The 16381-nt window shown below is 43.9% G+C and overlaps 1 protein-coding gene across 2 annotated transcripts in view; it reads right to left on the reverse strand.

The window, feature by feature from the left end:
• Positions 1-612: 612 nt before the first annotated feature.
• The window catches only part of LOC142590390 (4-pyridoxate dehydrogenase-like), a 92148-nt gene continuing 76379 nt past the window's right edge, over positions 613-16381 (reverse strand). For both annotated transcript variants that reach the window (XM_075702474.1, XM_075702473.1), the window contains 3 exons: positions 9094-9271; positions 6353-6569; positions 613-836 (listed from right to left, as the gene is read on the reverse strand). In XM_075702474.1, coding sequence (XP_075558589.1) covers positions 629-836; positions 6353-6569; positions 9094-9271 — 603 coding nt within the window. In that variant the 3' untranslated portion in view covers positions 613-628. The remainder of the gene's footprint in view (positions 837-6352; positions 6570-9093; positions 9272-16381) is intronic.

Below are 16381 nucleotides of genomic sequence, written 5' to 3' on the forward strand. Positions count from 1 at the left end.
GTCAGCCTTGTAGCTTGGTGTCTGAGATAACTATTTCAGTAGGTGCCCAAATGTGTGAGCAAGTTGCGCCCACACACGTTTTGCTCATCGTCTTGAATTTCCATCTCGCGCATTCCCCTTCTTTTCCCTGGAAGTATAAAACCTGTTACACAAAAAGTTCATTATAATCAGTTAACTGATTCAAAAGGCCGCAAGTAAGCCTAGCATGCCTCCTTGAAGCAAATCGCGTTCGTTCCGCGCTTCCTATACCCACACCTTTGCGAAATCATGCGCAAAAGACTGAATATAAGTCAGATAAGCAATATGTTAATTATAATGATCTCGCTATCTGAATGGATCGGGTCACACACGTAAGAAATCTTTCAAATAATGGCCAACTTGGAAGATGTATTTCACTATAAAGGCGTGTTCATTAGGGCTTTATGGCGCGTCTTGTTGAACAACTGCTTTAAACAGCGCGACACAGGACACAGCTAAAAACCCACTGAGCAGAACAAGAAATTCTTCTGTTCAGTAGAGTTCGTGTTGTGCGTGCGTGCGTGTGCCTATGCGACCCTAATCAGTGACTATGCAATAACAATACGCACTAAAGGAAAACACAAAACAAACGAAGACAAATAGGGTATGTTTAATGGGATGCTGGCTTCGTTGGGATTTTTTTCTCAGCTTTAGCTCCTGTCTGCACCTCTAGCTTCTTGTCTTGAGCAATGGCGTCCTCTAGTACCATTTTCGCTCCTTTGTCGGCGATCATCATCACCGGTGAGTTGGTGCCACCCGCAGTGATTTTAGGCATCACTGAAGCGTCAATGACTCGGAGATTCTTCACCTTATGCACCCTGCACACACAGCAAAAAAAAACAAGTATTTTTGCACTTCAGATATTTTTCAGATTTTGTACAGCGGTCAATGATGCCAGCACCCTTTCAGTTGCACGACTTTGTAAAGTGTGTGCTAAATTTAGTCCAGACCCGGAGCCTTAACACGACAACAGTATTTCCGTTCAGGAAACGTAACATGAAACATACATATTTTTTTTTCTAACGTAACTACACGGGTAGTCATAGCACCGGATTAATTTAGAATTTTACTTATAACAAATGAACGCCAAATAGACTTCAGTAATGTTGAAATGCAAGTGCGGAATATTCAGAACGTCAAGAATTTTAACTTTATACCAGTTTACTATTGAAAATTATCAGTAAATATGCTTGTCGCCTTCTGAAACGCGCACGAAATCCTGACCACAGAACTCAATTGAAAATTTTCTGTATTCTTTGCTTAAAGGGACACTGAAAAGCACCACTAAATTAATTATCTTGGTAAAATATTCCATAATAACTCTATTTTTTCATTGATTTGGTAGAAAAAAGCTCACTGTTAGTGAAGAAATGACTACCAAACTTGACATGTTCGAATTTCGCGCCAAAATTTCAGCACTGATAGGCCAGTTCGACTTCATAGATTTCAATACATTCTTATATATAGATTTCTTATATTTAGACTGTCGTAGTAAAGGTTTTCGAATCTTGCTAAGATGTATTTTATTTCTCAACGCTAATTAAGTTAACAATTTCTTCGACTTCAGCCGAAACTGCTGCGAAAGCATGTTTAAACAAACTCAGAAAATTATCCCTGAAGTTGTCAGTTATGTTTGCCCGCTAATTAATATCATAGCTGTTTTCTTTTCGGTCATTGTTAATCGATGTTGATGAAAGACGTATTTCTGATGTTCTTGCGTACATTATTAATGCTATTCCTTGTAACCTTCTTCCAGCTAGCGGGTATGTCGGTATGTATCGACGTATCTATACATTGTGACCAAACACTTCCACCAGTGATGAGACGTCGGTCGATGTAATGCTTTCATTCTATTGCAGCCGCACGAGACAGCTGATGCAGCCGGCGAGCCAAAGTACGATGATAACTAGTAATACAGACGGGGATGACGTATACAAATTGTGCTCACAATATGTATTTATGTGTGCATGTTCCGGTTACCTTAGGCCACAGGATAGTCCATGCTTAAAAGCATGGGGCGGCTGTGCTGGGGATACCGGGTTCAAACCAACTGCTGGACCGGCTTGGATCGCAGGATACGTCGTCATTGTGCCAACCGGTATGTGCCATTTTTCTGTGACCTTCAATAACACCGACCTGGGTCTCTGAGTGTGCGACACGGGGTATGTGCTGCTGTTTAGTGAACTTGTTTAGTGCCAACTTTGGTCCGCAGCTACGTACCACTCGTTATGCGCCGCCTTCCCTAATGACCACGAAATAAAACACCAACCATTACGCAATAATGATCCAATCCATTGCCAATAGCGCTACAGTCGCCAATAATCTGTAAAAGATGGATGCACCGGCAATTTAATTCACGGCCAATCAATGCGATTGGCGTTCTTTGGATACTCCACGCACTTTTCAGGAGCTGACTGTCTATGTCTCTAACCATTATCAGGCCAACCTAGGTCCAGGGTAGTCCATCATGGAATGGGTAGCTCATCGAGTGGTTGTGCTTGGGGACAGGGTTTCAAACCAGCCGTCAGACCAACTTGAGCCACTGGGTATGTTGCACTGTGTACCTACACACCGCTCGTCAATCAACGAGCATTTTTGACGCCGACATAGGTCACTGTGAATGCGGCTCTGGACATGTAGCACTGGATATGTACGAACGCTCTTCAAGGAATCTCCTTGACGCCGTCTTACAACAATGGGTGTGTGCCACTCGGTCTGAGCCGCTCTCTGATTACTAACATTGGGTAGCTAGGCTGGTACGGCTCTACAATAGTGGAAATTATTATTTAAATTTCTCCACTGCTCGGCGGAATCGAACCCCCGCCTCGAGCGGTACCTACGGCTGCACATCTAGATGACGCAGGGTGTGCAGCGGAAATTTCCATAGACGTTTCCGCGTAGGAAATACGGTGTCTCAAAGATGCTTCAATGCTAATCACATCAACACGACATTCATCGTTAGACCCATTCTGTGAGAATGTTTTTTTTTCCTATCCAGATGTTCACACATCTTTTATCACATTAGTCGTATCGGTTTCATGATATTTTTCATTTGTGTTAACATTCTCACTTGATAACATCATATTTAAACGAAGACAGCATGAACGGCGTATTGTCACGTTGTAGTGACGGTGAAAAGCACACTAGCGGAACTGTGAATCCAGAAAATAGCTTCATGTTGCGCAAACCTGTGCACACAAAAGCAAATTGCACTCGTAGCACAACGATGGCGGCAGGCAGCGTCGGTGATCGTCGAACATCCGATCTACGAGTCATGGGCGTAGGCTTTTATCCATGACTCGTCGAAGGTTCTAGCGTAAACACTGGTGCCCGCATACCTTCCAGAAAAATACAACATTGTTCGCGTCGCGCACGTAATCTATCGCACAATGTTCAGCGAGAACGTACACAATAGATAGAAACAAAGATAACATTAGAGTAAGTGCCAAATCTTTCAGACGCGTCTTGAGCTGAGCGATAACTTCACGTTCTTTGCGGGTGAAATGCAGTCCCCGGTAAAAAACGATACAAACACGTGTCAATATAAAAATAATCCGAACATTTTCGAAAAAGAGCGGTTGCTTGCACGCTCGTGTACTCAGCACAAAAGTGTCTTTTGGTACATTTGTGTATTCAGAGCAATAATTTTAGTCAGGGTACTTAGCTTATCGCCCTTCTGTTGATTTCTGTATATTGAAACAGTGAAAGTGTGGCAAAACCTCCACGGCCCACCATTCGGCAGAACCCATCTCACGATAACTGTCGACAGTAATGCGTTCAGCACTGAATCAACACAGCGACGCAGCGTATTGCCACCATCGAAACGAGTTATGTAGGAGACGTGTACTGCAGCATTGCTCCTCTTTCGCGCATCACTAAGAACGCTTGGCGCCATGTAGTGCCTCTACCGCGAAGCCGGCGTGGCCTACGAAATGCGTACCGCGTCGGTGCTTGGGAACGCTTAGAAACGCGTCATGTGGCAACCGGGTTCCTCTCTCGCGCTTGTTTCTGGAGCCGCTGCAAACAGGTCCGCGCGTGGCCTTCGAGATGAGAAGCGGGTCATGCCGGTGCTTGCGAACGCTGACAATTGTTCCGTCGCTTGCCGCACACTCAGTAGCATACAATGAGTTGGCCAAATTGGCGATAGGTTCAATTAAGTGTGGCACGTACCCAGTGCACTCACGGCGCAGCTCAAAGAAGCATTAGCGTTAGAGATGTTGATTGAACAGCGGTGCGTACCCAATGCATTTGTGGCGCACACTGCTAATGCGTCGGGTTGCTGTCCTTGAGGAGACCTCATGAAGTGGGCTCCATTGCTCTCATGATCGGAGAAACGAAGGGACATTTTCGTCATTGCAACGCGGAACATCCTCGGTGGAACATGCATAGTGGCCCACGTTGGCGTCAAAGACCTTCATTGGAGAGCGGCACACACTTACTGGCACATACCCTTTGACCAAAGTTGTCCCCGAAGAGGTTCAGTGAAGACCAGCACAGAGCGAATAGTACACCCAGAGCGCTACAGTCGGCATCAAATATTTTCATTGAATAGCGGCGCCGACCCAGTCCCGCATCTACAGTTACTCATGTCTGCATAAAAGAGGTTCGATGAAGAGCGGTGCATATATGCCCAATGTTACACACTTTGTGACCCAAGTTGGTGCGATGTCTGGTATACATACATACATACATACATACATACATACATACATACATACATACATACATACATACATACATACATACATACATACATACATACATACATACATACATACATACATACATACATACATACATACATACATACATACATAGCTAGCCCTCAGGAAAGTGCATCAAGTGAACTCATTGAAAACTAAATTGAGAAAGAGAAATAATGTGGACTGTATCAGGGACGCAGCCGCAGTGTGGTCTTCTTCGTAAAACGTAGTGTGCGCGCTGTAGAGGGTACGGGCACTGAGGGCTACAGAAATGCCGCTACTATATTCACAAATTATGTATCCGCGCATTGGGAAGCTTAAGTGCTTATGTTACAGCAAATCAAGGTCTTACGGTGTAAGCTTGCAATAGTGTTCGCTCCCTATTCCTAGTTGCCCTTTCCTAGTTGACCGTAGTTGACCGAGACTGTCCTGCGCTTCTCGTGGATGATTGCGGCTCCGGCGCTTATACACCCTATAGAGACAGACACGCTCCGCCGTGATCAAGGGTGATGGATATCCTTTTGTCTTGCTGGTGAATCACGTTGCGGCACTTCTGTAACCTACGTGTCGAACGCAAGTGGACCAAAACTGAGCAAAGTTAAATTTCCGCCACGAATTTCACATTCTTAAGCCTTATAACTCCTGATCCGTTCGATGGATAATATTCTTACTATGTCAGAGTAAGCTCTCACACATAACCACTCCCGCTCGGACTAACAAGCGTACTGCCGCACTACCCCTCTCTAAATGCATGCGAGGCTAAATTTAGCTCGGATGCATGATCAAGTAATGACTTCTTTCATTTACACAACAATACCAAAGTAAATTTCGTAGGTAGTATGATTGCAAAGACATAAGCGATAATGGCGTTTCGTGTTTTGTTACATGTGGTTCTAGCAAGCGACCCCTAATTCTGACCGAAATAAGAGACGTTTCCCGCCAAAAAGAAAGTGCGCTATGCCTTAATGAGTTACTGCACGACGGAATCTGCGTCCCACATCTAGGCTTCGAGAAGTGCTTTGCTCAGTCCTACAACGATGAGTAGACGAATGTATAGCTTTGCGACGTAGGACAACAGAGTTCATGAACTAGTTCTTGATTTGCATGTAACCTTATGCCTGATAATTTACCACCATAAGCTGTAGTACTTTTCTTCATGCCTTTTCACGATACAGGCAACTATCCATATACCACCGTATTTCTGTCAAATGAAATTTGAGAAATACGTATTAAGCGTTTTTCTTCAGCTAACCGTATGTATTATTTGAAAACGCAGGCGTATTTCTTCCAGGCGTAATAAAACAATTATTGCGAAGTCATAGTTGCTGACTCCAATGTTTGGTTGTGATCCAGCTTTAGAAAAAAGAAACCCGCTTTGATGCTTTTCTTGTGGTTCGGTGATGGCACAGTATCAAATGCGCGTGCTACCTTTCAAGATTCAGTTGCGTTTTTTTAATAGTAACCTCGAGCGATTCGCCCTGGTTGTTTTAATTACAACGGTGCATTTTCTAGCGAGAGCGCGCTGTCATCATCGACGTTAGTCCATGAACACATACGATGTGTTCTTGTTAATTACCGAAACCACAAATATTAAATCGAAAAAGATACCTCAGTACTACCAGCCACCATACCTGAGTCTCGCGTCGACAACCGCTCCCTTGTGGTCACCCATTGCGCATGTGCAACACACGTGCTGAGCAGGAAATGCAGCGTTCCTGACGAAACATCTCACGTATTTACGACTCCAGATGGCGTATTTCTTGCAAGCCGGGAACGATCCATTCCAAACTTGAGCACCAATTTTCTTCATGGCCGGTGTGTCAAATAGCTTTTTCACTTTCAGCACGCCTAAAGAGCAAAAAAATAAGGGCGACGTAGTAGCAACACTGAGCAATCGTCCGATCACTGCAGTTGACAATTTTCAGCTATTTTTTAGGCCAGAACAAAGTAAGCTCAAAAGACCGGCGTGAAATTGTCCCAGCTACAACATCGAACTTGGTGTTCCAGTGCAGGGCATTGCATACCTCATTAAATGCCTAAATAAAGTCATTATACTTTTGCATTTTAATTAGTAAGTATTAAACTATATTTGCGCGTGCATCCTCCGTCATATGTTGACCGAAATACTGAAGATCTCGCCAACTACAGAATTCTCCACTCTATCAAATTTTTCTGTTGTGGAGCTTAGAAAAAATAAAATACGAGAGTAGCTTGAACAAACTGATGAACCTGATCACCCCTCATGAAAGTAAAATCTTTATTTTACTAACTGGTTAATCAAATTGCCTAACTGCTGCTTCCTAATCATATTATATCTCTGTGCTTATTGCAATCATGTCACTGCCTTCTTTCGAAAAAAAATATTTTTCCCTAGGCCAACACAATTATCATCGCTAAAATTATTGTGCAAGAACATTGTTTCATTTTGACTGTATTCAAAATATATGTAGGCAACCTTGTCATCACTTCGTGGTGGCACTGTTTTTCAGTTATTTTTGAGAACGAATATAACTGAAGAAAATGCACACGAAACGAATGTCCAGGGGCGTTGTGCAGGATGCCCTCGGTTTGTCGCTCGACTGAATTTGCTCGACGGCAGTCAGTGAACAAAGGAAGGGTGGAACGCCCGGTAGCCGCAGGCAATGAAATGTCGAGATAAAGCCACGTATGTCAACGCGGAGCGCCCCATGTCCTAGTTTCAAACACAGAAAAATGGGCAAGGTTGCGCACCAGCACAGCCTGTTATTATCAACGCAATATCGGAATACCGTGACTAGCCCGCGCTTTATCTGCACCCGGTGCAGGCTGCTTGCCACGCCCTCTTGGCGCACGTCACAGGCGTGTCTCCTTTTTTAGACATCTGTCAATTCCACTGTTCCCTCTCGGTACAACGTTAAATATAATAAATTACAAATTCTTTTAAAGAGCATGCAATGCACATCTTGCACATATTGAAATGCTTATATACTACTATAAATTGCATGTTAAAAATAAATCAGAAAGCTTTCTTTTTCTCGATAACATTCTGGCACAGGTAATGCACTGGGTGCAACGATAAACAAATGAAACAAGGCACCGACGGTTTGACTACGTGATTCCTCTTTTTTTTTCTCCCACCCATGAGGCAACGCCCAAGTGATAATCGTGCAAGAGTGAATCTAGATAAGCCAATAAAACTGAAGGTGTGCCGAGGGTTGAATTTTGTGTTTTGATATTATTAGCTAATTCATTTGAGGGTGTCGCCAAAACTAGCGGAGATGACGAACTTCGCCATACGCAGCCCTTCCTGCATAGCACCCTAGTTTAGAACTTCTTGTGCAAAGCGCCAGTTAGCCTGATAATATCAGGCCGAATTATTCAAACAAGTAGATGAAACAGGCATCTCGATGTGCGCCAAAATAAGCGCAGTTTTTGAGTTGCACTGTAACTATCCTTGTAATAAACACCGATCGACAAGCTCCTTTTCTAATAAAAAAAATGTTTTATATTGCAATATTAACCAAGGCAATGTCGATTTCTTCCATGAGCGTCAATGCCACAGTGTGTCGGAACAGGACGAAAACAAAAACGAAAAACAAAAACTATATTTTTGACCGGATTTAAAACGTAACCGATACGGTATTTAGTATTTTGATTCGGAGGGAAACCGAAATATTTTTTAACTGATTTCTTTTCAACGAGAATGTCGGCAATCCGAAACAACCGACGTCAGGCAACGTGAGCATAAGTGTGCACACAGCTAGGGATAGTGCGAACGAGAGCCGGTCTAGCACTCCTTGCTCGGTGCTCTAGCAGAACGGCGGCGTATCAAAACGCAGGGCTTGGACGATGAAGAGCTTTTTTTTTTCTGCGGTTACAACGCTTCGTTACCGAAATTTCATTGTTCCAGTTTGTTTCATCGGAACCGTGCTTTCCCATTTCGGCGAGTGCGCTTGATGACGCGCTGCTTCTGAGATAGTGTTCAGTGCCTTATCTCAAGGCTCTGAACATGATCTCAGAATTCATATTTCACTTATTCAGAAAATTTAATAGTTAATTAATTTATTCATTTATCGTTACTTTGCTTCAAAAGTTCTTGAATTCGAATGAAAATCGTTATGGACCGTCACGGATCATTTTTTTTTTCGCTCCGGAACAGAACCGGGACGGAGCATTTTTTAAGTGGAACGAAACTAAAACCAGAACAAAAGGCCATTTCGTTCCGACGTCCTCCAATGCCAAATCGTGATGATGATGATGATGTCCTTGATGAGTTTGGCGCTTACCCACTGGCGGGGATTGGCCAAGAGTCGGGCAGACTTTGCTTAAGTGTTCAGAAAATGGAGGTAACAACCTAAAATTTTGTTACATAAAAGATGTCAAGGACACGTGCCATACACCATCCGATCTTCATCCTCGTCCTTGGACAGCATCCGTGGATCGATGAGAGGTGGGTCTTGGGGATCCGGGGATCGCAGCCGGACGGTGCCTCGCGACTTCGGTTGCAGCATTACCACTGCGCACATGAATCCACTCTTCTGTAGCATGGGCTTGTAGTACTGTTCGTATATCTGGAAAGAAAATGTTTATGTGAAAACGTTGGATTAAGATAACTCAAAAAGAAGCTTGCGTGCACATGTAACTTATCCCGCCCGGTACGATTTGTACGGTTTGTTCTTCCTTAGCGCGCAGACGTTTTTCCAAATACAAAAGAAAAGTATTGTTTTGTAGATGTAGGATGCAAGTGAAAAAATCAAACGCACTTTATTCCAGAGAACACAACATTTTATCACGCAATAATTTCATAGTCATCATGATCAGCCTATTTGTGTACCCTGCTGGACGAAGGCCTGCCGAATCAAAGCACCGAAGTTAATTTACCTCAATTCAGCGTCCACCTTGTCACTCGAAAATTTCTCGTCTTGTGAGTAGTCATCGCGTTTCTTTTTTCATGCTTTCTGCCCGAATAAATGCTTTTGATTCGTTATTTCATAATAAACTCACATGATATTTTTGGTTCGCGGCTCACTCCTACACGTTGTTTTCACTGTATTGCACAAATTTGTTGCACTTCGGCAAAGATGTTGTGCTTTGATAGGAGTTTGAGGTAACGTTTCGTTACCAGCTCCAAACTCGCGTTTTATGACCGGGTTTCTTGCATATAGGGCATAATAGTGGCATTCTTAGAGTAAAATTTTTAATAGGGGTGTGCGATAGCAGTTTTTCATACCGAATTTAATATGAATTGAATAGTACCAGAACAGAACGAAATACCCATTTAACACTGCCAGTCCCGAATCAAATCGAATATCGAACAGTTTCCAGATAGCCTGCGAACAAAGTACAACCATTCTCACCATTAAATGGTACAATTAACATGCCTTAGTAGCGACAACATTTTGTGTCATTTCTAGTTTTATATTATAGGTTTTATAAGTTTTATGTGGCAAGCTTTTGTGATCAAATTGCACATTACAAAGCATGCTTCATTAAATGCACTATGGGAGCATTAGAAACAACCACCTAAACAGTTTGTTTCAAATTCAGGCTCATTTTGAAGAATACGTGGTCGTGCATTATCATATAAACTTTACGAAAGACAGCCTTATTGGCCCACTTTTATGTGCTTATACCTTCACGGCGAAGTAAGAGCGAAAGGAAATCGTATTTTTTTTCCTTTGGAAGTTCGCGACAGATAGAGACACTATTTATAAAGTATCCTGCAATGAAACGTTCTCATATTAATTCCAACGATTGGACACAGGTTCTGCATGTATAATTAGTACCAAACAATACCCACTGCTGAATAGCGTGCCTGCCCAGCATTTTATAGCGAGTGATCGTGTTTCGTCAAAAAGTCTGACTATCTGAGAGACACACACATATAAAATGAATGTTGGTTTATTTCTTTTTGAAGATATTGTTGAGGGAATGTTGACTCAATTTTTTTCAGTGGTCTCTCAGCAGTTTTTTTTGAATTCAGACAAGATATGTTCAACGACATTCCTGTTCAGCATTTGTCAACAATACAGTCACTGGCGGCATTCTGCTGACTTATCTATGTGTGATTACTGTGTGTCAGTTAACATAATTTAGCAGCGTGTGTACGTGTGTGTTCCCGTAAAGAATAGCTAGAATAGAATAGCAGAACCAAGGGGTTAGTACTTCGTTAGATATAGCAACACGATCAAAGTCAGCAGGCACTTAATCCAAATGAAGTACACTGGAAGCGTCCAATCCACCACCGCAGCCGACCACCACCTTCGAGTGATGCTACCTCTATCTGGCACATCATGCACCAGTGGTGACATTTCAGCAGTTATTACACTTACAATGCGATATTCAATGATATTCCGGTTGAGCATTGCACAAAAAAGTGTTCACTTGTCGTGTAACTACTGGGTTTCAGCGCATATAATAAATAATAGGTGTGCGTGCGTGTCTTGTTGGCGAGAACAGCCTACACGATGAACTCGTTTTTTTTTTGTCACAACCATACGAATTCCGCAGATAATGACTCCCAACGAAGCATAGCAGACTCGCCCACTCCACCCCTAGCACCAGTACACGACGCTGGCGGGCGTGGTGTCTCCAATGTGTTGACCCTGGTTAACTCAAACCGCATCACCGACCGCAGCGCTTAATCCTGTTGTACGCCACAAAAAAGCTCTGATAGCCTCCGCAATAAGGGCAAGAGCGCATGTAAAAATGCCAAGTAAATTCGTACTTTCTCTCGTAATTACAAACGCACACTATGCGCACCACATGCTCCCTGCGCTAAAGAGCATCCACGCGCTCCCTGTAACGCTAACCTTGCGTTGCGGTAACAAAAAATAACACACAAAGGAATAAAATTGCGAGCTTTTCTTTTTCCGGAAGCTCCTGTGAAAGCTTAAAACTCGGTTAACCAGTAAGTTCGGCATAATTTACGGTCAACGTTAGCAGAAATTTCTCCCAGGTTTTCAAGCACAAGTTTTGCATCTGTCCGCTGGGCTTCTGCTATTCATTGTCAGTTTAACTGAAGTGGTGTCGCACACGCGGATGGTTTGCTCGTCACTCTGAATTTCATTGTGAATCTCATTGGAGTGTCGTGATTCACTGTGACGATGGACTGCGTGCTCTGAAGGGGCGAGAATCGGAGACCTACATGCAAGGAAGTTTCCCAGGAGCTGCTCCTGCGGTGAGCGGCAATTAGGCGTGCAATCAGAAATATTTGGCGAAGATATCGGCACAAAGGCTGTGCGGCTCACGTGCGAACGGCATGCAGGACGGGCTCGCAACTTGCTCCTTTCTTCCAAGCTGCACGGATGGGCGCAGTCACCTTCATGATCTTTCTTCGTGGCCGCACGTGCTGCAAAGTTCTGACGAAATACTGGTAAAAGAAGACCAAAAGAAGGCAGTCAGACAGGGTGATGCGTGTCACTCTGCCTGTCAGTTTACTTGTGTCTTCTTTTACCAGTCTTTCGTCAGAACTTGGCAGCGCGCTTAGCCACGATATCACACGAACTAACCCATGTCGCAGCTTTGCTATAACCGGATTGCCTTTCACTCGATTTGCTGATAATGTGTCCCTCAGGCCTATGCAATTTCGAAGGTAATTTTTTCATTTCAAATTGCAATCAGGAGGTTTTACGTACCAAAACAATGATATGATTATGAGGCACGCCCTCCTTGGGAATGCCGGATTAATTTTGACCACCTAGGTTTTTTAACATGCTCCTAAATCTAAGTGCGTTTCGCACCATAGACTTTCATTGCCGCTTTGCATTCTGCATTCGAAGACAATAAAAACTGTGCGCTTAACTTCTTTTTTGTTAAGGACTTGCGTCAAGTTTAAATTGCAGGTTTCACACGTGAGGTGCTCCTAGCGTATGGGGCTATGTAATTCTTCCCCAGATCTCCTGGCCTTTCCTTCACCTTCATCGTGAGAGGAAGTGCTGCTTAGATCCAGCACGCACATGCAACTCCGAGCCGTGGAGCGAGCCGAAGAGGTCGCCGTCACACATTGCCTGGCGGCCATCTGGCCTTCCTGACGAGCCCATGAATTAGCTCCCCACTCTTAGGAATCAAATTGTCTCTCTCTCTCTCTCTCTCTCTCTCTCTCTCTCTCTCTCTCTCTCTCTCTCTCTCTCAAGAGGAGGCATAAATTTACGATACACTTAGACAGCTGCACGGACATTTTCAAGTACAGAATTAATGAAGACGTAATTAGTGATAATCCGTGCGTCACAGTAAGGTTTGCTTAGCTTCCACAGTCGTTACAGCGGAGTCAGTCAACTTTCGTTTTGCTTCAGTTCTTTTACAACAGTATAGGTAATGAATTAACCATGGCATGTAATCGATAGTTTTGAAGACAGTGGAAATTACCATTGTATTACACAAGTTACAGCTTCGAACTTCTAATAGGTAGCAAAGGAAAAAGCCAGCATTTGACATTTCGCTCAGTTTTCTGCTTCTTTAGAAGCAGGTGAGGGAATTGAGGATTCTTAACGAACACCAACCGTAGCTTCACACGTCGATGTTTCTTGCGCAACTGGAAAAGGCCCTTAGCCTTGCGATGGCTAAGGGCGGACAAACAAGACAAAAGCGCCGCACATGGTCCCCAATATTAATTTCTACAACTCTATGGCACAAGCACTAACCGCGCGTTGCGCCATGGCACGCAACGAAAGCAGATTTCGTGTGGTGTCGACAGCCGCGGTCATCGCTCACTGAAAACATGACGAAAATCATTAGGGACCGCAGCTTTATGTTTACAATGAGTCCTGCCGCTGAACTTGCTGATATCCCTCCTCGAGGATATCGGGGTTTTTTTTTCGCTCTCCGTGTTTCTCTAGTTTTATCTGCAAGTTGAACTAATAGCCGAATTGGGAGCGTCGCCAGGAATGTCGAATTCGTGGAGCCCCTGAAACAACTTTTCAGCCGCGGAACACAACTATCATGGCCCACTTCCGAAGGGCAAGTGTGTCTGCCGAAGTAGCCGTACTTGCCAGCATATACCCATCGTCTATCCCTCATTTCGCACGCAGCGCAGCTCGTGAGTCGTAACAATCTTTTAGTAGGATGCGCCGATTAAAGTAGCAGTTATTCGAAGAATCGTGCGAACTACTCAGCACCCGTTGGCGCCCTATGTGCTTCAACCGTTTCGTATCTTACCGGTAAACGTTATTAGGGCGAAAGGGCGAAAGCCTTAGACCGCTCAGGGAACGAAAAGTTTATCGTCCGGCGTTATGGTACCAACATTCAATGGCACCAACATTGGGGGTCGAATCCTTCACCTTTGGTGTGACACGAACCCGCTACCTTTGGTGTTAATTAAGGTGAAGTTAATGAAGGGACCCTTAATCAAGACATAATTAATTAGAGCACCCGAACCCCCGACCGCTGGTGGGAGTCAAACCCACAAGCAGTGGTGTTAACTGTAGGCAAATTTAATTAAGGCACAGCTAATTAAGGTAGAGTTAGTCAAGGCATTCGAACGCATGACCACATCGAAATATCGGCGAACCGGCGATATCTAAAAGTTGGATTCCAGTTGACATCGTCGCAGTCGAGAGTAGAACCCACTACCTTTGGTGTTGATTAAGGCGAAGTCAATTAAGACACAGTTCATCTAGAGTTAATTACGGCACTCTAACCCACGACCTTTGGTTGGAGTCGAATCGCGACATTTTGTGGGAGAAAACAAGTCATCATCATCAGCAGCAGCCTGGTCACACCCACTGCAGGGCAAAGGCCTCTCCCAAACTTCTCCAACAACCCCGGTCATGTACTAATTGTGGCCATGTCGTCCCTGCAAACTTCTTAATCTCATCCACCCACCTAACTTTCTGCCGCCCCCTGCTACGCTTCCCCTGCCTTGGAATCCAGTCCGTAACCCTTATTGACCATCAGTTAACTTCCCTCCTCATTAAATGTCCTGCCCATGCCCCCTCATTTCTTTTTCTTGATTTCAACTAAGATGTCATTAACTCGCGTTTGTTCCCTCACCCAATCTGCTCTTTTCTTATCCCTTAACGTTACACCCATCATTCTTCTTTCCATAGCTCGTTGCGTCGTCCTCAATTTAAGTAGAACCCTTTTCGTAAGTCTCCAGGTTTCTGCCCCATATGTGAGTACTGGTAACACACAGCTGTTATACACTTTCCTTCTGAGGGATAGTGGCAACCTGCTGTTCATGATTTGAGAATGCCTCCCAAACGCACCCCAGCCCATTCTTATTCTTCTGATTATTCCCGTCTCATGATCCGGATCCGCCGTCACTACCTGCCCTAAGTAGATGTATTCCCTTACCACTTCCAGTGCCTGGCTACCTATCGTAAACTGCTTTTCTCTTCCGAGACTGTTAAACATTACTTTAGTTTTCTACAGAATAATTTTTAGGCCCACTCTTCCGCTTTACCTCTCCAAGTCAGTGTGCATGCATCGCAATTGGTCCCCTTAGTTACTAAGCAAGGCAATATCATCAGTGAATCGCATGTTACTAAGATATTCTCCCTTAACTTTTATCCCCAATTCTTCCCTATCCAGGTCTCTGAATACCTCCTGTAAACACGCTGGGAATAGCGTTGGAGAGATCGTATCTCCCTGCCTGACGCCTTTCTTTATTGGGATTTTGTTGCTTTCTTCATGGAGGACTACGGTGGCTGTGGAGCCGCTATAGATATCTTTCAGTATGTTTAAATACGGCTCGTCTACACCCTGATTCCGTAATGCCTCCATGTCTGCTGAGGTTTCGACAGAATCAAACGCTTTCTCGCAATCAATGAAAGCTCTATATAAGGGTTGGCTACATTCCGCACATTTCTCTATCACCTGATTGATAGCGTGAATATGGTCTATTGATGAGTAGCGTTTACTCAATCCTGCCTCGTTCTTTGCTTGACAGAAGTCTAAGGTGTTGCTGATTCTATTTGCGATTACCTTAGTAAATATTTTGTAGGCAACTGACAGTAAGCTAATCGGTCTAAATATTTTAAGTCATTGGCATCCCGTTTCTTATGGATTAGGATTATGTTAGCGTTCTTCCAAGATTCCGGTACACTCGAGGTCATGAGGCATTGCGTATACAGGGTGGCCAGTTTCTCTAGAACAATCTCCCAACCATCCTTCAACAAATCTGCTGTTACCTGATCCTTTCCAGCTGCCTTCCCCCTTTGCATAGCTCCCAAGGCTTTCTTTATTTCTTCCAGCGTTACCTGTGGGATTTCGAATTCATCTAGAATATTCTCTCTTCCACTATCGTCGTGGGTGCCATTGGTACTGTACAAATCTCTATAGAACTCCTCAGCCACTTGAACTATCTCATCCATATTAGTAATGATATTGCCGGCTTTGTCTCTTAACGTATAGATATCATTCTTGCCTATTCCTAGTTTCTTCTTCACTGCTTTTAGGCTTCCGCCATTCCTGAGAGCATGTTGACTTCTGTCCGTATTATACTTCCTTATGTCAGCTGTCTTACGCTTGTGATGATGATGTGTGGTGTTTTGTGGCGCAAGGGCCAAGTGTGGCCAAAGAGTGCCAGGCCGGTGCTAATGTGTTCGCAATGGAGCTATGATTGACGAATGCAGATGATACGGTGGCTGTATAGGAGCCTTAAAACAGTTGCTCTAGTGTGCATAAAAACCTATAAAAGATAAAATTATGCCAATGATTAATGGGCTGTACAATGAACACGA

This window comes from Dermacentor variabilis, chromosome 8 (assembly GCF_050947875.1).
Source record: "Dermacentor variabilis isolate Ectoservices chromosome 8, ASM5094787v1, whole genome shotgun sequence".
NCBI classification, from domain to species: Eukaryota; Metazoa; Arthropoda; class Arachnida; order Ixodida; family Ixodidae; genus Dermacentor; species Dermacentor variabilis.